The sequence below is a fragment of the Malaya genurostris genome, chromosome 3 (genome assembly GCF_030247185.1).
Source record: "Malaya genurostris strain Urasoe2022 chromosome 3, Malgen_1.1, whole genome shotgun sequence".
In the NCBI taxonomy this organism is placed as follows: Eukaryota; Metazoa; Arthropoda; class Insecta; order Diptera; family Culicidae; genus Malaya; species Malaya genurostris.
This window is the reverse complement of record NC_080572.1, coordinates 295,927,007-295,953,443: the sequence shown is the minus strand read 5'-3', so window position 1 is coordinate 295,953,443 and position 26,437 is coordinate 295,927,007. Positions and strand designations below refer to the sequence as shown.

At 35.5% G+C, this 26,437-nt stretch overlaps 1 protein-coding gene across 2 annotated transcripts in view; it reads right to left on the bottom strand.

The window, feature by feature from the left end:
- Window positions 1-26,437, bottom strand: part of LOC131437554 (uncharacterized) — a 35,861-nt gene that overhangs the window by 7,898 nt on the left and 1,526 nt on the right. For both annotated transcript variants that reach the window (XM_058606975.1, XM_058606976.1), the window contains exon 2: window positions 7,815-8,115. In XM_058606975.1, coding sequence (XP_058462958.1) covers window positions 7,815-8,100 — 286 coding nt within the window. In that variant the 5' untranslated portion in view covers window positions 8,101-8,115. The remainder of the gene's footprint in view (window positions 1-7,814; window positions 8,116-26,437) is intronic.

Genomic DNA, 26,437 nt, shown 5'->3' with positions numbered 1-26,437 from the left:
ATGAATGGGCGCTGGTAAAGTTGAAGGAAGATCCACTTTTTAATCGAAAAATTGTGTTCTGAGACGAAGCAAATTTCTGGTCGAATGGATACGTCAACAAGCAAAATTTCCGCATCTGGAGTGAAGACCAGCAAGAAACATTGCAAGAGCTAGCAATGCATCCCATAAAAGTCACTCTTTGGTGTGGATTATGGGCTAGTGGCATTATTCGTGAAATACCGGCCGATATTTTGGAGTGAGTGTGCCAAATTGGACCTTGCGCATGGGTCATCTAAATCGGAGCTCCGGGAAACTTTTGCATGAAATCATCTTCCAACATTAAATTATATTGATCGAATTTGTTTTTGAAAATCAAATCCTATACATCTTAAAAAAATCACCCTTCAGAAATTCAATTCATGAATTGGTATCGAGATTGATAAAATGATTCATAAATTATACAATTAATATATCTCCTATATATTACAGTAGCATTCATTAAAACTCTATAAAGTACAAAAGTTTGAGAACCAGTTTTCAAGACTTTGGTTGCATAATACCACAACACCTTTCATTAGAATTTTTGAAATTTCAACCATTATTCCCGATACTTCAGGGAATTGAAGAATCACTGGACATGAAACAAAATTGCGCAATATTGTTCATATTGTAACTTGATATTGCTTCAAACATAAACAATCATTGTCATAGTTACGACGCGATCAGACGCTTGTTGTTTTGCTTCAAAAGATTGATACTGACAGTGAACCGAACTCATTAAAGGGTCCTATTCAAATTATATCTTGAGTTTATCTTTGGTTGCTGTGTCGGAGAATTAAAGTGAGCTCTATTTTGGAGTATTTACTATAGGTATTAATAAAGCCAATTGAAAGGAATTTGCTACTCATCACATGACCACTTTTGAAAAAATACTCCTGAATTTAAGATTTTTACACTGATCATTCACAGTAGAAAAAAAAGTTTACTAATCACCCTGTAGCTCTAGAACCGGAAAAAAGATTCGAATGGAAATTTTGAAGTTTTTATGACATCTTGAGACCTGTCGTTTGAATTCAAGATAGTGAAAATTGGATCAGCAGTCTCTGGGACAAATTGAGTCACTTTATTTTCACTTTTTTAGTGCATAACCTTCAGTTATTCCGGAGCTGGAAGCCAGATACAGTTGAAACTCAAGAGCTTTGTATGCGACTATAAAACCTGTGGATTTAAGTTTGTCAGAATTGGTTCAACCATCTAGGAGTTATTGAGTGACATTTTTCTATCATCAAAAATCGATGAACTGTAAAATTTACAATTTTCTATTTATCAATATAATTTTTTTAACAAACTTAACAAAGCAAGCATGCATTCTGATTCATCAAAAATCTAAAATGATTTTTCATCTTTTTGATTAATTGAAAGCTATAGAATAGATTTCTAGTTCTTCGGTGTACCAGTTCCTTACACTTCATTCTGTTCGAAGATTCAAATTGAAAACGAGGACGAGTGAGTTTTTATATCGCTTACTTCGATTGAACATATGGTTGTATCTGCGTATGGACACAAACAACATGTTACCATGGACACAAAATTGAGTTATTTCCAGAACTATATCTTAACTACTGGGTTGTCTATAGATAATTCAGGGGTGCTATTCATATTCTCACAATAACCGCGAACAATTTAATAACAAATAAGTTTACTCACGTGTTTTACGAATAAGCATGTATCGTACAGGCCTGTTTTCTAGTGCCGTTTGGTATGTGATATACATAGGATGCCATTTTTTTAGAGCCGTTTTAAACTGTCTACAGCGCTCGAATGATTTAGTACCTTAGAAATTTCTTCAAGCCTAATTTGAGGTAAATTGGAACATGAGTAAGTGCTGCCACATCTCGGTCTAAGTTGGAAGAATTCAATCTTAAAAATTCACCATAGGAGGGACACTTACAATTTCCGAAATCAAATTTTTTTTCCGATGCCAGATGTCTTAGAAATAATCCATGAAACGTAGAGATGTGATGTATCTCGAAAAAACCTATTTTTTATCCATTAAGTGGTGTAATGATGCCTTTCTCATATCATCCATTATCTCCTATATATTACAGCAAGATTTATGGAAATTCTACAAAGTAAAAAAGTGTACAACCCAGTTTTGAGAGCTTTTTTTTTGTTTCAATTATAGAGGCTTTAACATTAATGTCATTCGCCTCTTCGGGCCAGAAAAACTTTCTGACCCTATGTGCGGGGTGGTTGGGAATGAATCCCAGGCGGGCTGCGTGAAAGGCATCGACTTATCCATCACGCTATACCCGTCCCCCTTTTGAGAGCTTCTTTTTCATGACGCTACATTTAAATTCTAAATTTAAGTTTAGGTTAGTGGAAATCGATTCAACCATATTTGGGAAAATAAGGTGAGCTTCGTTTTAAAGACTTTGAACACTTTAGATATTAGGAACCGAAAACTGAATACCGGTATAGTGACATTCAGATCATTAACCCTTTCACGATCATAACGACCATCCAGGGACGAAATATGTCAGTACAACACGATATTTCAGCTATTGTGGGTATAGGGTACATAAGTTGCCTATGATTTCATGGGAAGTATTTTTCCCTATGATCCTCAGAAATTAATAAACGAAGAGTTGGGTTTATTATGTCGTAATTTAATTTATTGCTTTAATTATCAGGATATATTTTACTATCCTAGTTAGTTAGTTAGTTACGATATTCTACAAAACGATTTCGTGTACTTGTTTAGCACGTGGACGTGGACGTTGACCATAACACATTTATCATGTGTTCTATTTTCTATACGTTTTTTAGTGCAATAAAGATTGACAGTTTTTTTTATTCACTCAGAAACACATTTGTCGCCTTGAAAATAAATTTTTTACCACTCAATAAAAAACACATCGATTTAATGATAATTGAAGAATCGATAACGATTTTTATAGAAGGGAAAAATATTTCCCCATTAGCTTAATTCATCAAATAATAAGAACTACAAACTAAAACAGTTTTAAGCCCAATTTAAAAGACTTCCCAAAAATTTTCTGCACCTTAAATTTAAATTACGGTTTGGAATAAATGTCGGATCCAGTAAAACTAAAACATTTTGTAGGGTCATAAACTAACAAGACCTACAAACTGGATCACTTTCGAGCACAACTTAGAAAATATAGATCGATTTTTAATAACGATTTGAAGTATTGAGAACTTATCACCATGCTACAGGAAGTCGGACATGGATATTTTTATGGAACTAATTCAGTCCCGTAAATTTGAATATGATTTGATTTAATAGCCAAAAACGAGATGAATGACCATTAATGGTTTAAAACGGGGTGAAATAGAAATACATAATTAAATTGCAATTAGTCAGTTTGAAGGTTTCGCTACTCATCACATGATTAGTTATGAAAACCAATACTCTTGAAATTGACATTATTGCTCTAAGCACTCTATCTCCGAGACCGGAAATCGGATATGAATAAAAATCGTGATACTCTTATAGTATCAGAGCTAATAAAAGTCAATTTCATTGACTCAAAATTGACGAGAATAACAAGAAATTACTGTCACTCTCAGCTTCGCTTGCAAACTATGAGAACGAAATCCAGGTCCAGTCAATGACATAAGCGGAACAGTAGTTTCAAAATTGTGTTTTTTCTTTCATTTGCCCTTTCAAAAAGAATCATGTAAATCAGTCCATCCGTTCTTACGTGATGCGATTACAAAGAATGACCTCTGTATTTTTATATATAGATACTAGCTGACCCGTCGAACTTCGTCTCGCCCCAAAATTTGTTCGAATTTATGTTTTTGTACATCAGAATTGTAAAACGACTGAGTGGTTAACGTTTCTCTCCATTATTTTTCTGATTACTTAACCTACAATCAACGGAATTTGACACACATTTGCTTTAGCCCGAAAAGAAGTATCACAAAAAATTAAAGTGAAAATGTGAAATACTTCTCGAGCAAATGCACAGATTCTCATCTTTAATTAAAGAGTTTCTCTTCTAGAGTTGTTCATTCGGAGAGTAGGATATAGGTATTTACAATTAGTATTTAGCCCAAGTAACCAAAAGTTCGTAAAAAAGATTTGGCTTAAGAAACATACAAAGCATTCTGAAGAGTCCGTTTTTGAGGAATTGCTCATAGTTGAATGTTCACCCGACGCAACAGAACAAACTTTAAAGCAGTTCCTAATACAGTTTTTGAACAGCAAGAAAGTATCCTCAGAACTTTTTCTGTACGTTCAGTTCAAGTTGCCAAAAAGTGATATGCGTATTTTAGAGCTCTAAAAAGTGAATATTCTCCAGACACTGTGGAACTTTTGGTTTAATTTTAATTTGTGATTGATCTTACCAATTTGAAAAAAAAAATCCACAGAACATAAAATATAAAATTGCAGTCTCAATCTATTATTGTAATCATCTGGAACATTGATCCAATTGTTACTTATTATGTGCGCTTAGTGTAATCTAATTCATTCGGAGGCAGAATGAAAGAAAAATCTCTTAGTTTGCCTTTAGAGCTTCTACAGCTCATTCTTTTCATTTATTCATTAAAAAAAATTCTGATTTGTTAAACTCACGCTCACAATGGCCAATATTATTCATCTGACTTCATCACACACACAATCCTTTAACTGGTAAACGATATCAGAACTTTTTCTTTTGCCTACACTGCCCATACTCGCATATCGATTTTCGCCAATTTTAAGTTAGCTTTAGGAACGCAATCTATCCTCAATAAACTCTCAGAAATTGCAATAAAAGTTGAAGGTTTGTTCAGTAAAATGTGAAAAAATATCAACTCATATCAGTCCCATTCAGTGCAAATTTCAAAAATTTTATTTGTTGAAATATTGGAATTTCAAAGGTGTATTACCAATATTTCATGTAATAATACCATGATTTAGCATTAGGTAGCGCAATAAATAAAAAAAAATGGAAATAAAATTTTGATCGTCTTTTTTCATATGGGACTGATATGCAAGTATGAGCAGTTGATTCCAAACCTAACCCAGTTTCCACCCCAACTTTTGTTAAACCGTTAAACGTTTCGTGAAAAGTGTCTGTTTGATGAAACTACCCTGGGTCAGTTAAAACAGTCTTGTGCATTCCGGCATCCGGTAATCTTTCAAGCAATAATTTCGATACCCAATTAAGCACGTGGCTCGGAATGACGAATCACATGAATCAAGTATGCATGTGAAAACTTCACACAAAAAAACTCGTTGCGCGCCAAATAATTTTTTCAACGATCTAGTATTTTTTCCTTCAACGGCAAAGCACTTATGCAACTCGTAGCGCGCCAAACATCAATCGTAGATCTAGCAATCATTGGCGACATTTTCAGTGGAAAATTCCATTGTCCATACAAAACAACCTTTCCGGCAAGTTTTCCTAATTTTTTTGATGTACGAACCCGGTGGGGGTAAAAACTGATCCAGTAAAAAAAGAATGATGTAAATCCGTCCATCCGTTCTTACGTGATTACGATTACAAAGAATGATCTCTGCATTTTCCTTTTGGGTCTCGTAAACCTCATGCAAAATTTTAGCTCGATTGGAGAAACTATATTTTCGCGCTCGCGGTTTAAAATTTGTATGGGATTTAGTATGGAGAAATTCACTTTCAACAAAAAAAAAACGGCTGGAGATCATCCTATGAACTCTAAAAATCAAGGCATGTGTTATTTGCGTAAGAAATTTATCGAGCAGGAAAACTTTAGAAGACCGCAAAACAATCCGACATTTGTAGAAAAAGTTATTAAAGGTAAACCGACTCAAGGTCCGAACAATGGCTCACTCCTTAATATATCTAGTACCACTGCTGCTAGTGGTAATAATATAGGATTTTATCATGCTATAACGGTTGATTTGAGTTGTTTGATGTCTTCACAAAAGTTTCTCAGCTGAGGATGAGGATTAGTTTTAGGTGACAAGCCATGTTCCAAAACTCACTGTAAAGACACAAAAAAGTCTAACTTCCTAATTTGAAGAAATAGGTTCTTGAAATTTTCTTCAATATTTTAGATAAACTGAAATCCAATAACTTTGCCAAATATATAAATTCTCTATCTCTTATAGTTTTGAAGATATAGATGGTACCATTTTATGCAAACAAAAACACAATTTTCATGACTTTTTGTGTCGTTACAGTTTGTTAAGGTTTGGATCATGGCTTGTCACTCAAAAGTAATCTTTATACTCTGCTGTGTAACTATCGTGAAGACATCAAACAACTCGAATTAACCGTTATAGCACATTAAAAGGAAGTCACATCATATAACTTTCACTAGCAGCAGTGGTGCTAGATATATTAAGGAATGAGCTATTGTTCGGATATTGTGCCGGTTTTCCTTTAATAACTTTTTCTACAAATGTCGGATTCTTTTGCGGTCTTCTAAAGTTTTCTTCCTCGTTAAATTAAATAGAGTTCATAGAATGATCTCCAGCCGATTTTTTGTTTAAAGTGAATTTCTCCATACTAAATCCCATACAAACTTTAAACCTCGGGCGCGAAAATATAGTTCCTCCAATCAAGCTAAGTTTTTGCATGGTGCTTATGAGACCCAAAAGGAAAACGAAAAGTTTGGTGGAGCGAGAAAAAAAACCTTTTCATCTTTTTTCCCATATATCCTTGTCCCACCCTAATGTACATTCACAACATATGTTTATCTGCGTAGCTGAATAATTGTTCCTAATAATATTCAAATGTCTCTTAGAACATCGCTAACTATGAACTATGAGAATCGGAAATTGATTTTTTCATGGCGATAGTTTTTTTGTTTTAATATTTTATTCGATTTTTCAGACGAATCGTTTGTTATTTTTAAACTCGAAATTTCTGTAATACATACTAAATGATTTTCACACCACGAATCGTGTGAAAATCGAGAAGAGTAGATTTTTTTCCAAAAATTGTGTTTTGAGATAACATCAGATCTCTAAATTTCATGCAATTCTACCATCCCTCTTTTGATATTGACCGCGATGTGGTAACACTTACCCATATTCGATTTTGCTCAATTTTTACGTATAGTTTTTTGTGGTCCTAAGTCATTTGACTTTAGAAAATTTTCGATAAGCCCTAATATTGGCACCTTAGTTGATAACCTCTTAAAATAAAATGTTTAACTGAAAGAGATTGAAGGTAACCGCCTACTGGTACGGTATCACAATATTCGATAGATTTTTTCCTACAGTTCCGGAGAAGATTTCGTAGTATTGTCATATAACTAATCATATGAAAAAACATAAAACATTGATAACTTAGGTGATGGCATGTGTAGCAATTATGCGTCTATTACTGATTCTAATATAAGGACATGGTCCATGAGAGCATGATAAAAAATGCAGTATGAATAGAAATTTGTTATCAAATATTTTGTAACGATGTGATTACGGATCGACATTATCAAGGTTTTTAAAAAAGTGTATTTTTAGAAAAAAGTAAATTAATTGCACATCATACATCAATAGCGACTGCGTTTTCGTTTTTTTACACTACTAGTCAGCTTATTCAAGCAATAAACTATCCATACATGAAATCGTAATGTTGGTTTGTAATTACATTATGAATGGAAAAGCTATTGATTACGTGCATCATGTTCCTCTTCTACCTTACAAACCAACTTGGAACATGTCGCACCCAATTCACATCATAATAACATAGAAGAAAAAAAAACATGTCAACACATACTGCCAGCACATCCATCACCCAAGTGAACACGAATGCACACGGAATTACGGAGGCGATTGTGAATGGCGATGAGGTGTAATTATTCAAGCATGCAACATCCGGCATCCCACTCACCTCTTGGTCCTGGAAGGTTTTCGTCATCGTCCGGTATGGTGACCACCATCTGGTGCACCATCGGCCGGATGTCGATCGTGGACAGCGACAGGTAGAAGGTGATAAACACGAGTATCACCAACACCCCCAGCCGGATTCGTCCACATTTTTCCTGGTTTGTGCTTTTGGTTTCCCGTCTATTGGCGGCGCAGGTTGGTGCCGCCGTCCCACCAGGCTGCGTTCGTTTCGAGGCTCGTCCGGCGGTCTCGAGCAGTGGCTCCCAGTCGAAATCGTTGGTGGTTTTCATGCTGCTGGGACATCGCTGCGATAGAGAAGAAAGAAAAAAACACAGATGACAGCAGAGTAAATCAAATCGGTCGTTCAGCAGGTGGGTGCAATTCTGCTTCTATTATGTTTTCGGAACAAAATTATGGGATATAAAACGAAACTGAAAGCAATTCGTAACTGCAGTGTACTTTTATGCATTGTTAATTATACTGCTATTGTTCGGAATAGAAACGACGGATATTCCATAGAGCAAATAGTTTCCGTCACCGGCTCTCTGTGTGTCGGCGAAAGGTGACGCCCGACCCGGTCCGGAAGTTGTATTCGAGGAACGAGGAACTTTCGTATCGGTTTTACTTCGCGGCGTTGTGTCCTTTGGCACTGAAACGAAGCCATGCTCCTATTTCGCGACCTTAGAACAGCATAAATGTGGCAGCAAAATCCGGTTGAAAAACTGTGTCACCACAAGCCACCAGTGACGGGTTATTGCTTGGATCCCTAACAGTGTGCATATATGCATAATGCAAGGCGTCTTGTCAGTTGCAAAACCTTGGCGTGTTGATTGGAATATGCACAGTACAACACGGCCGCGGTGCTTGTGTTGAGCGTTAGTTATGTACTATTTTTAGTTAGATTGATGTCGCGTATGAATTGTACCGCAAGGTACTAAAAATAAACTGTTGATGATTCATACGTCACTTGCACAAGTGATTCGATGAAAAGTTGAAATATGTTTATCGATATTATTCAAAAATTGATTATCACGCTGCTGTTGTACTTATTTTGCAACATACAGATAATTGAATAAATAAGTTTCGGATTAAAAAAATATCAAAAGATGCGGTATCTGAGCTGCGGCTGAAACTTGTTTCATTTATAATAATTACGTTGATGAAAAAGCTCATCAATAAATTGTTCTCTCAGTGAAGATAATTTGACAAAAAGCAAGTAAACAAGAGTGATTAATTGTTGGATCGTTTTTTACTTCAACTATGGATATTTCAATGGAATGATCACTCGCTTCTCGAAGCAATGTTAGCAATAGTACTCAGGAGGTGCGCTGCAGTGGTCGTGACAAGTTTCATCAAGTTGACCTTAGAAAATGATTAGTCGTTTGAATGTTTGCGATGGAGTCGAAGGGTTCCTTGTATGATTAGCACATGGAGTTTCTGAATTGCATGTTCCACAGCAGGACCAACCTTTGCATGTACCAGTATCCAATATTTACAGTTCTTTTTTGGAACTCCATGATTGATGTAGAAAATCGTTTCTGATTTGGGCAGCAAAAGTACATAGAGGGGCGAGTAAATTAGCGAAAAAAATAAACTTTTTTTTGTTTTCGATTATAAAGGTTTAACCTTAAGGTCATTCGCCTCTTCGGGCCAGAAAAACTTTCTGACCGACCCTATGTGCGGAGTTGGGAATCGAACCCAGGTGGGCTGCGTGAAAGGCATCGACTTACCCAACACGCTACACCCGTCCCCATTAATAAACTTGCCCAGTATGAGTATTGAATAAGGTTGCATTCAAACGTTCGAACTTCGAAGTTATGCATGGATAGTTTTGATAAATTTCTATGAGCTTGGATGCAGAAATCGCTGAGGCTAATCAATTTTCTAAATTTCGAGAATGTAATGATAGGTGATAAGTAATGGTGGATTAGAAACCTCATCGGTACTTACATGTGTTGGTAAGGGTTTAGAAAACACAACATCGCGATTTCGCACACGCGACGAAAAAAACGATACAGCGATTGAGAAAAAACATAACCACTTTACTAGACGTATGACAGAAAGAATAAAAACACCTTTTTTAATCCACCTAGTGGTGTAATGATGCCTTTCTCATATAACTTATATTCAATTTGTAAACAGTTGTGTCAAACAATAAGAATTTTTCTTTCTTTTGCATGGTCGCACTAAATGATTAAACACACTTTACCCTATAGTTCTGGAAGTTCCGGAAGTCGGGTCTGGATGAAATTAAGAAGTAACCTATGCGACTATAGGAACTTTTATTTGAGCCTGTTTGTGGAAATCGATCAATTCATCTCTGAGAAAATTGAGTGAGTCTCGTTTTAAACGTTTTGACCACTTTATTTTCACTAGTCAATTTTTCAAGTGATTGCATACACTTTCTATATAAGAGAGGCAATAAGTGTACTTTTATAAAAAAAGCATCGTAAAAATTGAATAAAAATATGAGAAATTATAATTTTTTCCACCTGAGAAATATAAATTTTAATATGGCAACCCTGCACGCTATACGAAATTGAACAAAGCACGCTGCGAACGGAGCAAAGCCGCACATACTGACGCGTACCAGTTTTTCATCATTTTGAACAACGATTTAAATGTTTTGACACTCATCGCCATATAATTTCGGGCTCGGAAGTCGGATCAGGATGAAATTGCACAGTATATTTAAAGACAATGAGAGTTTTAAATTGAATCATGATTCGTGAAAATCGGCTTAGCCGTTTCTTAGAAATCGAAGTGAGTTCCGTTTTTGGAACTTTTCTTCAGTACTATCGGTGCTTTCGGAAGCGGAAACCGGGGACGAGTAGTCCCAAAGTAGGTTTTTATATTCACTAACTAACAAGATCTGCCAACTAGATGAATTTACAAGTAAGTTTCTTAAAAATGTGCACCTCGTTTCGCCATCGCTTGTGTAAAAATACTCATGAAATTGAAAATTTTCACAAATCGCATTATAATACCGGAACCGAATGTCAGATATGGATCAACTTTTCGGGGACTTATTAAAGAATTTTAAGACCTTTTATTTGCTTCTTAGTTTGTGAAAATCGGTTAAGAAATTTCGGTTAAGAAATTTCCGATAAATTTGCACATATCTTGTAATTCTGCAACTGGAAGTCGGATCCAAATGAAACAAAAAAACCCTTCTTAATCCACCTAGTGGTGTGATAATGCCTTTCTCTTCTTTCGTAACAGTCTCATGAAAATATATTTCATACTTTTATTAAATAATTTCGGATACTAATTTTTACACAAATTCATTTAGATTGATTCAAGTAGTTCACAAAAGCATGCTTCAGTGTTTATGTCACACAGTCAGCATCATTTTTCACAATAAGTGCTTGACATTTGCGTTGCCTATTTGTAATCAGTGATGCTAATCTAAAAAACCCTTCTTAGTCCACTTAGTGGAATTTTCATATATCTTTAAAAATCACCATAGGGGGGAGTACATGAAATTTTCGAAATCGAAAAAAAATTTTTGATGCCAAAAGGCTTAGAATTGCATGAAACGTCGAGATTTAGTGTCATCTCGAAAAAAAATTTTTTTGAAAAAATCGACTTTTTGGGACTTAGAAAAAATATGAAAGTCCCAGAAAGTTGATTTTTTCAAAAAATTTTTTTTTTGAGATGACACTAAATTTCGATGTTTTATGCAGTTTTAAGAGTTTTATCATCAAAAAAAATTTTCGATTTTGGAAATTTCATGTACTCCCCCCTATGGTGCTTTTTCAAGATCGATAATTGTCAAACCTTTACCACCGGGCAGCACCCCTTAAGCATGTCCGATTTAGGTCAAATTTTGCATGAAGGCTTTTTTCGAGGTGCTTAAACTTTTGAGCACTAGAACTTTACGAAAATAGAGTTGATCCCAAAATTTTGGCACCCCTATATATACAAGAGCGGTAAAAATCAACGTGTTTTGTCGGTTACGTCACTTATACCATCATATATCTGGAACCAAAAGTCACAACCATTTGATCTTCGAACTTGATCAACGGCCCGACAGTAGCTTTCAAACGAGCCCAAGTTTGTTAAAATCGGATCAGCCATCTCTGAGAAAATTGAGCGCGTTCAAATACAACGCTTTTTGTCGGTTACGTCACTTATACAATCATATCTCCGGAACCAAAAGTCGCAGCCATTTTATCTTCGAACTTGATCAATGCCCCGATAGTAGCTTTCAAACGAGCCCAAGTTTGTTAAACTCGGTTGAGCCATCTCTGAGAAAATTGAGCGCGTTCAAATATCTTCGAAAAGTGCACACACATACACACATACACACATACACACACACATACACACACACACAGACATTTTCCGATCTCGTCGAGCTGAGTCGAATGGTATATAACACTATGGGTCTCCGAGGCTCCGTTCGAAAGTCGGTTTTTTCAGCAATTCTAATACCTTTCTATAGAGAAAGGCAAAAATATATGAAACTATAAGACCTTTCATTTGAATCTAAGTTTGTGAAAATCGGTTCAGCCTTCTCTGAGAAAATTGAGTGACATTATTTGTCACTTACAGACATACACACAGACATTTTGTTATCTCGACGAACTGAGTCGAATGGTATATGTCACTCGGTCCTCCGGACCTCGGTTGTAAAATCGATTTCAACAGCGATTGCATAGCCTTTCTTTATGAGAAAGGCAAAAATTCAATGAGTTTGTTTAGTCGGTCGCATCGGAATACCATGCTTCGTGATGTATTTACAATTTATTCAGCAATAGCGTGTTGGCGGAATACTATCAATAAAACCAGCAAATAACATTAACATTTATGCTGTGATTAATAATAATTATAATAATAAGAGAAACATGATCAATCACAAAGCATGCTATGCAGCTTGCTGATAAATTTACAGGAGTGCAGGATTTTGCTACGCCGACTCAAACGCGTCATTTAAGCACTTCTTTCACAATTATCAAAGCTGATCATCCAATGAATCAAAAACCATTCTAGCTCAAAATCACTAAATATTGATCGATGTGATTCTTAAAAAGATCAGATCAATAGTGATCTTTATTGGGAAATATCACAAGCGATCGTCTACGGCAGTGATCTCGATTTGACAATTTTTTTATCTTGATTCTCCCAATCCTGCCAATGAGGCCTAAACGCCATGATCTTCCGACCGTATCGATTTGGTCGTGCCGTCGCGTCGATGTCGATACTTCACCTGTAATTTCTTGTGTTTCTCAAAAAAATAATCCATTGAAGAAGCATCTCAAACGTAACTTTTTGGCTCTCCATTTGTCTTTTGAACTTCCATTGCCTCTGCGAGATGTCGTTTGCATGTCGCCTTCGTTCAGAAATGGTTGCAATTCGGCGTCGTCAAGATCGGAGTCTTCATCTTTGAGTTTCCGAAATTTACAAACTATTTCAAAAAAGCTGTGTAAGGCATACACGTGAAAATTCCTTTACGTACGACTCGCAACGCATAAATTATCACCGCATGAAAGCTCAACGCAAGAGTTCATAGGATTGCTGGACTTCTCAACGCTTCTCTAAAGGAGAATTGCTACTTGGTGATCACTTTGCCAATCAACCGTTAAATTACTTACAACATTGAAATCTGCACTTGGATATCTGTTCTCTGTGACCGGTCACACGAATCGCGCAAAAAAAACGCGTAGCTTCGTAAATTCGCGTAAAAGAAGCCATCAGGGTAGACAGATAAAAATATTTTGTGAATTAACATCCCATATTTGGAGCAGACTATTTTGTTCATTAAAATATCAATACATTCCAATTTAATTTTGCATCGATCAAGGTTTTAAATCAGAATTTCGGTTCAGCGCAAATAGATTTCATAGTACTATTGATTTACATGTCATGTAAATTTCATTATTTTTTTCAGTTTATGCAATATTCCACCTTACCTGAATGCTTAAATCTAAAACCCGCCTTTAAGGCATTCACGAAAATTGAGTTTCTGTTAAGGAGCAAGACTCTTTGCATGCGTATGAGTAATGTCAACAATTCCTGATTTTCATCAATAAATCTTCCATATGGTTCATTCTGCTTAAAATTGCAATTCAAGAAAAGCGAAAATATGCGTCTAAAACTGTTCAGTTTTCCTTAAAACTGCTCGAGAAAAATTATTTCAGTTCCTGCTTACTTCACTAACACATTTGATTAGCAACAAACACATTCCTATATGGATTTCCTCTTGCAGAAATTATTGCGATATAATCATTTACGTACCTTCTATAAGTAAACCCGCAAAATAGGGACCATTATTTAACACGGATTTTTCCGGAAAACTGCTAAATATTTAGCTTAGCAGAAGGAAATATTTAGCTTTGTTTATTTTGTGTACCGCAATTTAATACAAATGCATTGAAGCAGTAAGGTTAACTTTTTTATTAGGGAACTAAAATCTACAAAACTGGTATTTTATCAAAAAAGTCAGGCTTAACACTCATTTGACAATTGATTGTTTGAAACTCAATCGTGCAAACCACTTTGATAAACTGGTTGCACTGATCTATGACATACGTACCAAATAAAATATACACACAAATACACAAATTACCAACACAAGTTAACTTGATTTAGTCTTCATCCTTAAAAATTTTCACATTCATCAGATGCTTTCAAGTGGAGGCTTCTCATTGGAATCGATATTCGTTGAAAAAACGGAACAGTTTTCTCTAAGAAAAATGATTATTCCACAGATACACACAGGCACGAATTCACACACATAACTCACTTAACTACTTACACACTCACACACACTGGAGATGGTCAGGTTTCGGGAAGCGATGCCAACCCTACGGATTTATCCGTAGATCTGCAGATTTCAGTCTTTCCTAAGGATCTACGAATGGACCATTTAAAATCTACGGATTCATCATAATCTCTTCAAAAACTGCAGAGTTTTTTATTATTTCTTTAGATGTCTACGGAAAAGAGTTCCGCACAGAAAGTTCGTAACAATGGAACATATTGAGGTTTCTATGCAGGGTGAAAAATGAATGGGTGGCCAACGTTTTTAGAAACGATCGTGAGCTCCATACATCTGATAAAAAATCGGGGGGAGGTGTTCTTATTGCTGTTTTAGCAGAATTTGACGCCGAAATGATAACCACTACGAAATTTAAAGAATTTGAACACGTATGGGTAAGAATTCATTTAGCAGGTGAAACACATATTTTTGTTTCAGTATATTTTCCTCCTAACAATGCCCAAAAAGCTACATATGAAAAGTTTCTGCATGTTGCTGATGAAATCATGACTAAGCTTCCATCGGAAGCTAAAGTTCATATATATGGAGACTTTAATCAGCGCAATATCGACTTTATTCCAGACGCTGAAAATGAGAGCATTTTACTACCTCTCGTTGGGGAGAATGAAACACTCCATTACTTATTCGACAAAATATCCGGTTTAGGTCTTAATCAAATTAATCATGTAAAAAATCAGCAAAACTGTTATTTAGATTTTTTATTTACTAATATTCACGATGATTTTTGTGTAATAGAATCACCAACTCCATTGTGGAAAAATGAAGCTTTTCATACAGCAATCGAATTCTCAATATTTATACATCAGATTAATAGACCCGACGACTATGAGTATGAGGAGATTTTCGATTACCACTCAGCAAATTATAATAGTATTAGTCGTAAGCTACGAGAAATAGATTGACAAGAACTCCTTAGAAACGAAAGAAATGTCGAAATTTCAGTCGATATTTTCTACGCACAGCTGTACGACATAATAAATGAACATGTCCCATTAAAGAAAATTAGGCGACAAAATAATTCAAAGTATCCTGTTTGGTATAACGAGCATATTAGAAACCTAAGAAATCGAAAACAAAAAGCTCATAAAAAGTACAAAAGAGAAAATAATAGTGACAATTTATCGAATTACATACACATCTGTGACCAACTAAGTTCAGCTATTGATACTGCATTCAAAGAGTATAACTCAAGAACTGAACAGGAAATAAAGTCTTGCCCAAAAAAAATTCTTTAGTTATGTTAGAAACAAATTGAAATCAGAAAACTTTCCGTCAAGAATGTATCTACAGGAAAACATTGGTAATAACTCACAAGAAATTTGTAATCTTTTCGCTAAATTTTTTCAACAAATCTACACGAAGTTTTCTGAAAATGACCGCGATCGTGAATATTTTAATTTCTTTCCAGAGTTTACTGAAGATATTAATGTAAATCAAATCGAAGTGCTAGACATAATAGATGCCCTAAACAAATTAGATGTCTCTAAAAGTGCCGGACCTGATGGGATTCCACCCATATTTATGAAAAAATTAGCATTAGATCTTGCAACCCCTTTGTGCTGGCTTTTTAATAATTCGCTTCAGTCTGGAGTTTTTCCAGAAACGTGGAAAAACTCTTTCCTTATACCAATTTTCAAAAATGGGAAAAAAGCAGACATATGCAACTATCGCGGGATTGCTATTCTTTCTTGCATTCCGAAGCTCTTTGAAGCGATCGTTAATGACAAACTCTTTAGTCAAATAAAAAATAGAATTACTCACATGCAACATGGATTTTTCAAAGGACGTTCCACTACTACTAATTTGCTTGAATTCGTCCACTATACCCTGACCGCTATGGACAAGGGAAATTACATTGAAGCTCTTTATACAGATTTCAGCAAAGCATTCGATCGTGTTGACATACCCATGCTTATGTTCAAATTACAGAAATTGGGAATCTTACCAGGTCTTCTTAATTGGTTGGAATCTTATCTAACAAATCGTCAACAAATTGTAAAATTCAAGGGTAAAAAGTCGAGCCCCATTCACGTCAGTTCCGGGGTCCCCCAGGGATCTCATTTAGGTCCTCTTTTATTTATCTTGTTTGTTAACGACATTTCCTTTCTTTTAAAAAAAATAAAAATTCTAATATATGCAGACGATATAAAACTATTTTTAGAAATAGAGAAAAGTGAGGATGCCAAGGTTTATCAAGAAGAAATTCTTTCTTTTTATACATGGTGTAACAAAAGTCTTCTTCAACTAAATGTGAAAAAATGCAGTAGAATAACATTCAGTAAAAAACGAAATACACCTGACTTGATACTTACTCTTGGAAGTCAAACAGTTCAAAAATGCGAAAGAATTAGGGACTTAGGAATAATACTAGATTCTAAAATGACTTTTGTTGACCATTATAATACAATCATAAACAGAGCCAATAACATGCTAGGATTCATAAAACGATTTTGTTACTGTTTTCACGATCCGTATACAATTAAATCATTATACATTGCCTATGTTCGGTCAGTACTAGAATACTGTAGCTTAGTTTGGTCACCTTACTTAATCACATGGGAAGATCGAATAGAATCAGTTCAAAAACAATTTTTGTTATTTGCACTTCGTAAATTAGGTTGGACAAGACTTCCTCTTCCGTCATATAAAGCCCGCTGTATGCTAATAAGTATTCAAACATTAAAAGAACGCAGAGAATTTTCAATGGTCTCATTTGTAAATGACATTGTCTCGAATCGCATAGATTCCAGTCAACTCCTGTCCAATCTAAATTTTTACATACCATCTCGGCGTTTAAGAAATCGAAATATTTTTATTACAAACCACCAGCGAACAAACTATGCGAAAAATGGGCCAATAAATCAATTGATGGCTGTATACAACAAGCATTCAGAAGCAGTCGATTTCACTATGTCAAAAAACAAACTAAAGCAATATTTCAGTTCTATTCGGTAAGCCAATTATTATTATTTAACTCATAATAAATAATACATCTATTTAGAATCTATTTAGAATAGTTTACAAATTTAAGACGATTATTGTAATTATCCTTATGGTCTACTTTTGATTGACGACAAATAAATAAAATATATTTCCTGATGAAAACAAAACAATATGTAAAAGCGATTCACAAGTGGCATCAGGCAACAATCACCGGCATGGAACGTTTACGAAAATTAATTGTTAGCCATTCATATGAAGGGACACTACGTCAAATTCACGGAACATTTTAACATCGGGTACGTGAGCAATATTCGGCTAAAAAAAATATTAAATTAATCTTGACGTCGACCGAAGTTGATTGATCGTCTGAATCATGTTTAATGCAGGCGTTTCCTGATGAAAACAAACCAAACTTATTTGCATTTGTGGTTGTAAGTAAGCTTTAAGTAGACTTGAAACCAAACTTACGGAAAAGTGGTATCACTGGTTCCGGGTATTTTTGAATCCGAAACCCGACCCGAAAACGAACTCTACGAGTTCGGGTTTAGAAAAATGTAGTTCAGGTACGAGTACAGACTTAAATAGTTTGCCCTGAAGAGCATAGTTTCAACAAACTCCGAAGCCGATTCTTAGCATACAAAACCAACTGCACGGATAGTGTTACGAACCTATTGACACTAAGAATCGTTCTAGATCGTGGCTGGAACATGCGTAAAACCGCCAACCAGAGACGAATTAATCCGACACATCGAACAAATCGAGTTTCGAAAAGATTGCATAGACTTTTTACACGAGAAAAGTAAAATCTTTACTCACTTTTGTTTCCCTGCTCATTGATAATAAAAGCTGTAGGGTGGATGTTTGTATGCTCAAAATGAATAGCCAATATTTACAATGCAAATTTATGTCTTCGCAGCAGCTTTAACTACCGTTAGTCACATGGCAAACAACAATTAAGCAAATTACCTCATCAACGCTCGAAACATGTTTTTTCATGTGTAAAGTAATTTTATCGCTCCCGAATAATTAAAATTTTTACGGTCGCAGTTCGGAAGAATTCCTCTTTAGATGATGTCGATGGCTCCCACTAACTCTTAAATAATTGAAATCCATCTATTAATATCCATACACACGTGAGTTTGTGTTCTTATACAATTGATTAATTTTAACCGTTTCCTATTTAATTTTGAAATGTTTTGATAGAATTAATAGAAGGAACCTCGAAGAATTTCAATTTTTCAACTAAGGAAATACAGTAATTTTCTCAAAATACCGATTTTCCATATGGGACTGATATGGAAGTGCATCTCTTATTAAGCAGAAGAATATAATAGTCACTAGTCTGTTGTCATAGTTTTAGAATACGTAGTAAATATTTTCTCTCGTAACAACCAACTATTTTCCTTTCTGTCTCTACCCAGATTTCTTCGGTCCAGTTTTCAATATAATTGCCATTTTGTTCCCTGTATTGAATCTCAAAAAGTGTAAATAATATATATTGTGAGGAAAACTGTATTCGGGCCAATTGACAGTGGGAGCAGTGTAACTTGCACATTGAAACTATATGCGTAATACAGAATACTTTTAATGCTATTTCATGCGCATCAAAGCTGTATGGGTGCCACTGTTTTGAGTTATCATAATTGTCATAGATGTCCTCTTTAATCATGACTTCAATGTTCATTTTTCCATTAGTATTTCTTATTACTACAGCGTACCAAACCTTTTTTCTCGTTCGGAAGTGATGAAAACGTAAACGCTTCCGTCTTGTTTGATAATCATAGCAAAGTGGGATAGTGATCAGAACAACTTTCATTTACCGGCCGAATTATTATCTTGAAAGATGGCGCACGGGCTCACAATAGCCATGCTCTGTAGCTATAGTTCCGTGTTGATTGCGGTCACTCCCATCGCCGATGGACTGATGCTGGTGTGAATTAATCCCAAGCAAGCAAGTTATTCATTTCGTGGGAAATTATTTCCAAGAAGTTGATCGGCAAACAATGATTCTAATCGTGAGCAGCCGAACGACGCACGCTCAAGGTTTAATAGTCGTAAAAATTTAAACGATAATTGTCTCGACTTGTCGACCTGCAGCATGCAGTAAATGATGGGTACTACGTCAAACCATCAACAGCATCCTGTAGCAGCGAAGGTTCCCTGAGCAGAGTGTCAAAAACTATGTGCTGGACGCCATTTCAATGTTAGCTGACGGATGCAATGTTTAAATTTAATGAATAGTGGTAATAAAATATGCATTACTCTTAATGATGTTTTTATTCAATACTCTGTTGAGATTCATACACGGTTGAAATTTGGTTGATTCTACAAGAAATATGCATCAGTTTGTTCTACTGTTTGGGTTTAGGTTACTGTTAAAGTGGAAAAAGTCGTGGCTCAGTCGAATGAAAGCAACGTTTTCGTCAAAATTCATTGTATTTATTGTCGCACGGAAGCCAGTTCTTGCCACTCAACGGTGCAAACGATCGTAAAGTGCAACATAATCTATAGAGCATTTCTTTCTTACTTTGGACTGGGAGGTCGGATCAACCGTTCAGACTGTGAAGAAGTATCTGAATAAAATGAACATTGTTGTACTGAAATGTTCCGAAGAACGTCAACCAATCAACCCCAGGTGCTAATATGCTCGTGACGTGATTTTCAAACGTCTGAAGAAAAGTCTGCAACTAGAACGGATGCAGACTTTTCTACAGACGTTAGAAAAACACGTTTTTCGTAGACATTCGCCAAATTAGCAGATTTTCAAAGTCGTCGCCTTTTTTTTTAACTCGCTAAACGAATTCCGAGCATCTGTTTTTATAAAGAACTTTAAGCCCCCAGACTCTTTTTTCGAGTTTGCAGACTTTCTCAACCCTACCTAAGGATATTCAGGTTAAAAATGTTAAATCTGGTATCTCTGGTCAGATCTTATATTGTTCCTTAATTTAGATTTTTTGTGGCATTGACATATTCGATTGAATTCTAAGACCATTATTCATTTTCCATCTGAGTAATTAATATTTAGATTATATCGTCAAGTTTTTCGATAATACTACAACCGCGTTGTGTCGTTTGATCCTTTTTTTGAAACTATCATCTATCAATCAGCAGTTATTAAGCTACCAGTACAAGTACCTTGACGCTGTATTCTCCGGTAACTCCATTTTGCACCGTGATGAATAAATGTTCAATAAAAATTGTTAGAAACTGGACCCTCAATTTATGCGCAAAGTCTGGATTGCGTAAATTAAATTTCGTTAAAATAAATAAAACATCGCATTATTTCGATTTTAGTATAAATAACTCAAAAAACCTAACTATAATCCAAGATCCAAGAACTTCTTGGAATATTGTCCTTAGGGACCACACTGTGCCACAGCAAGAACTACAATATCTATTTTTTGTTTGCTGTTCATATTTTTAGGGCTAAACATTGCTTACTTGTCTATTTATAGCTGTTCCAGGTAGGTTCTCAGTAGTCCAAGAATTTCAGTGAAAACAGTTTTTAAGATCTTTACGAGCAATCAGCAGCTTATGAATAATTTTTCAATGCTACATATTGCTTACTTCTCTATTCTGATCTGTTTCAGGAATATTTTCAATCATCGAATGAATTCAGAGAATCGCGAGTAGGGAGCGTGAAGATTGCGTTTTTGATGCACTTTGTTTTTCTGGTAGACCTTACGGTCTGAACTACAGATAGCTTGTAGATGGCGTAGTTCATTCACAATTGGCCTATTATTTGCATGTGGTATCACGAGTATGGGCCGAGGACAAATAGTTCATTAGCGCAGTTTCTTGTGCTGGTAGATTTTAAAGCCTGAGTTCCAGGTAGTTTTTGGATGACCTAGAATATTCACAATAAACAAATGATTTGCATGTGGTATCACGAAAATGGACCATGTACATGGATCTTGATAGTTCACTCATCACAATGATCCAATTAATTGACTGGGATACCACGAGTATACCACACAAAAGAAACTCGGTCATGTCATCGGTTTCATTGTAGACCTCAAGGCCTATATTCCAATGAGGTTTTGGATGGACAAGAACTTCCGCAGACATTTCCACAGTATGTCTGTTTTCTGAATATAGTACTACGAGAATATACCGCACTCAAAAGTTAAGCAAAAGTCATCAGCCACGCGTTTATGAACTGATTTTTTTTTCCAGAGAGTTCTTGGATACCCCGATCTAAACTAGACTCTATGGAACCAAACAATTCCGTATAATGTACATTTCATAAAGCTCAATTTACTGAATCATGTTGGTTTGTTTTGTATACGTAAGTTTCCTTCATGATGCAGAACATTTTTTTACGCGATCATCATGTATCATAAATTAAATAGAAAATCGCGAGATTTCAAATGCAACGCGTAAAAAAGTCGGGTAGATTGAGATTTTAATGTACTGAAAATAATAAAGGGAACAGCCATAGTCGAAAATCCTAATTCACCTTCCCTCGTTGCTGTTGAAAGAAAATTAGTAAATGAATCTTTAGTCCGGTTTGGATTAGAGATAGGCGGTCTTCTGTTCAAAATGGTGGGCCTTCTTTGTTTTTTTGCTCGTTCAACCCTTTTCGAGAAATTTCACGAAACCTCAGTTCTAATAAGAGCTAACCAACTATGAAAAGAACGAACGAACGGCTCTGGAGAACTAGTTCGCATTGATCAGATACCTAAGCCCGACCTAACCCCTCGGTCATGTCTCTCCTTTCCGTACTTTGCTCTCCCTTAAAAATTAAATAATATGTGAAATACATGTCACGTTTAATGTACTTAATATTATATCTAACTATATGAATAATCAAAACTTTAGGTACGAAGTTCAAGTTTTTACTCTATCAAGTTCCTCAGATTTCAGGTGTTAATAACTTATTCATTTTAATACTCTAGTAGCTTACTAGTGCCTTCGAAGAAAACCTTTTTCAATTTGTCTATCCTCTAGAGCCACTTGATTTTCATAATATAGAACTCTACATTTCGAACATCTTTCTCGAAGACAAAATCGCTCTAAATCTTTCACTTTCCGAACTAGAGCTAAATGTTGAAATATGCATCACCATCTGATGGAGTGATTCCGAAATATAATTTTCAGTTATTGATATAATTTTCAGTTGCATGACATAATCACAAATGAATCAAAATTAAAGTTTTTTGAAATGTTTGGTACCAACGAGTATTAAAGAAGAAAACTCATGACGCCTTTCTCGTACCTGGGTAGGTAAAAAATGTTAATACTTGACATATTTCGTTATCTCTAGCCTGCGCAGTTACTGAGCATGCACTAAATCAAGTGCATCATTCCGGTTTGTTCAGGATTAGAGCTCAGTTCCAGTTTCAGTATTAAGAATTCAATTCAGATGAGATGAGATGATCACAGAACTAATTTCCCTTCAAATAATATCGATTGCGTCATCCTGCTGCTGGTCGTTTGCATTGAAGAAAAATACACCGAAAAATGGACAACGATGGGGTACATTTTACAAATTCAGCCCTTCTCATGGCTTTAAATATTATCTAAAGAATTATAAAGATTGCTTTTCTTGCAATTCGAGGAAAAAAATCATCAGCTTTGTGCAAATCTAGAATTATTTGATTAGATTTATGCACTTTTTGCAGTGCGAAATTCGAACCAAACGAGTGCGAATAAAGTCAGCATTTAACTGCTTCACGTTCTAGAAAAAGGTTCCGAACTTTAATATCGCAGAGAATTCCACATTTGGGTCCTTCTGAATGCCAGAAATTAATCCCATACAGCATTTTGATAGTTTCTTACACTGAAATATGCAAATCCGAAATGAAATAATTGACTCCAACACCCTCTATGTTGCTATTTTTGTGTCCGTTAAGACCACCCATTTGTGAAAAAGCTACAAACGAAATCACATAAAAAGAAAACCCTTTATCAAAATAGCCTTAGTATTATATCAATTTTCATAGGAAGCAGTTCTGCTGCAGGACGTTTGCAAAGCCAGTTTCGCTTCAAACAAGAACGATTGCGTCATCCAGTTTCTGGTCGCTTTCATTGGTGCAAAATACACGAAAAGTGGACAACGATGTGCAACTTTATGCAAAATCAGCCCATCTAATGGCTCCAAATTATCTAAAGAACCATTAGAATTACTTATCCTCTTAAAATCTGTCATTCGGAAGTGAATATAATCAGTTTAGTAAAGGTTTACAGTCTGATAGATTCTAATTAGAAAATTCTAGCCTTTTTTTCGTTATATTAAATTGTATGTCGGTATGTAGGTACATCGTTTCAAATTCTAGTAGTGAAGAAGGGAAAGCTTGCACAATACACACAATCGATTAACTAACTGATACTCGGAAGTGTGATTGAAGCGTGCCAGTTTAATTCGTATTCACGTCATCCAGTTATGTCTCTGACATTACCCACCCGCCTTTTGTCAAAGCGACCCTGATGGAGTAGCTCTCAACTATTTGTCTGCCAAATTACTTTAAATGGTGAGTCTAAGTAACTTCAACAAGTTTTCCGAAGACTGTATGGTGTTATCTGTTGACAGGAGCAAGATAATCGTTCACAACCCCAAATAGTCGAAACCATATATGCTTTGGGTTGCCTATATTGCGGACTCGTTTTTCGCGCCCCCGGTGAATCGCGGAATATTTAGTTCCAGGGGCGCCTTTATTACTTTTTATTTCATGGAAGCGTGAGTACATATCAACTAAACAGAACTTGCGAATTCGAATTCAAATTAAAAAATAATTTAATTAAGTATTCTCATATTTTTGATAGGACTATGAGGGATTTAAGTAAAAAGTTCTGTGTTAAAGGGAAAAGTATTAAATATTACAATAAGTGAAGTTTGTCCTAGTTTGAAAATTTGGATGATTATTTGTCGAACAAATCTAATTCAAATATAGCGGTTTCGAAATCATCTGAAAGATAAATAAACAGCTAAAGCTGATCCAATTTAATTTCATCGAGATCCAACTTTCGGGTCTGAAAATACAGTGTGATGAGCATTGAATACTTCAATTCGTCATTCGAAGTGACAGTGCAGTAACAGAAAAATCTTCTTGGTAGCAGTTAAAAACTCACAAAGGGAGTTCACAAAGATTTCTCAGAGATGACTAGGACGATTCTTACCCAATGTAGTTTCATCCGGTTTCGAAACAGGATATTGAATGATCCAAAATTTAAAGTGTCGTGTTTTGTTTCACTCTGATTTAATCTATTGCGCATGTAACTAGCTAACTTAATAATATTTTCAATTCAAAAGATGATGTTAACTATTGAAATGGTGATAGCGAACATCCATGAGATTGTTATGCCCGCACTGTGCACGATGACATTAGCTTCGAAGCAAGTCTGTCATTCCAGAACGTCAAAATTATTTTTCTCCAAAAGAATGGGACAATCGATGAGTCCCAAAACTGCGTAGACCTAGGCAATTTTTTTCCAATAGCATGGGTTTGTTAGGTGAGGATTCGGAAAAAGAGCAATGAATCTGAATGAATACTCATCCATTTTGAAGAGTGTATAGGTTGATGAGAGTTATTGTAACTTCTAGTTTCAGAGTACTACGTACTAATGCGATATAAACATTCTGGAGAGAATACACATCGTTAAAGTCTCCAGTCTTGCAGTTGATGAGTCCCAAAACTGCATAGGCATTCGCAGTAACAAACCCAAGCAGATTAGGACTCTTTCTATATCCATTTGTAGAGCCCAACAATTCACGAAGCTTGTGATGATGTGATACATTCTGGTATCAGCATACATTACTTCAAATGACGATAATTCACTGCATAAATCATTCACCAATAGTAAGAGAAAGAGTGGGTGGTTCACAAACCTCGTAGACCAAAATTTGGAACTTTTTAGCCTCCTGTCCCCCATCGTAGACTAGCATGCTTGAATTTCGGTAGTAAATGTAAGAAGAACTTCGAGAAAAACTTACTTCGTTTGACAATGTATTGAAACTTCTCATTGGACTATTTTCTTATACTGTAATTATAAAAGATTGCGAGATATTTGTATGGTTCAGGTTCGAGAAATACCGGTCAAAATCTATCATTCGATTCCCATGAAATTTTTGAAATCATTATATCACGGTGTAATCCTTATCCCTATCCGTATAATATTTATCCAGATTTAACCTGTCTTTTAAAAAAACAAAAACCTGTTTTCATTAATGTCGTTTTCGCTTGATGCCAAACCGACCCCAGTTTCCACTCTAACTGCTGTCAAACCGTTTGTTTGCGGCTAGTTCCGAACCTAGTTTCAGCTTTGATGAACCGGAAATTGAGTCGGTTTCGAACCTGGTTTTTATATCAGGTTTTCCCAAATCCCCGTTGCTAAGTGCGAACCCAACACAGTTTCGTGAAAAGTGTTTCTTTGATGAAACTACCCCGGGTCTGTTTCAGTTATCTCAATCGAAAACGACAAATATAGAATTACAACATATATGAAAATGAATGTATAAATAATATGTATGTATCAAAGCAATCGATGAAAGTATTCGATTTCGGGAAGCGCCTGCCTGTGACCTTCAACAGTGTTCGTGTGAATTGCTTGTAAGATTCGACTCTGTTTGGTTGATTGTGCGGTAAGTTAAGAACAAGGTAGCCTTTAGAATTCGAATTACTTTCAGTCAAATATCGTCATATGAAAATATGAAAAAAATCATTCACACTAGCACTTCAATAGAAACGTTCAGTTTCAAAATAACATTATTCTTCGAAGTCGTTTCAAACAGGAAAGTACATTCGAAAATAAACACTCAAACTATTTAACGGGAACTGGCACCTCTTGTATGGAATATGGTGATTTATAGCCTGTTCGTCGTCCCGGTATAATGCGAACAGGCTATTACTGAAAAAAAATTTCTCTTATTCAAAGAAAGGGAGCTCCCTAAAATCTCCATG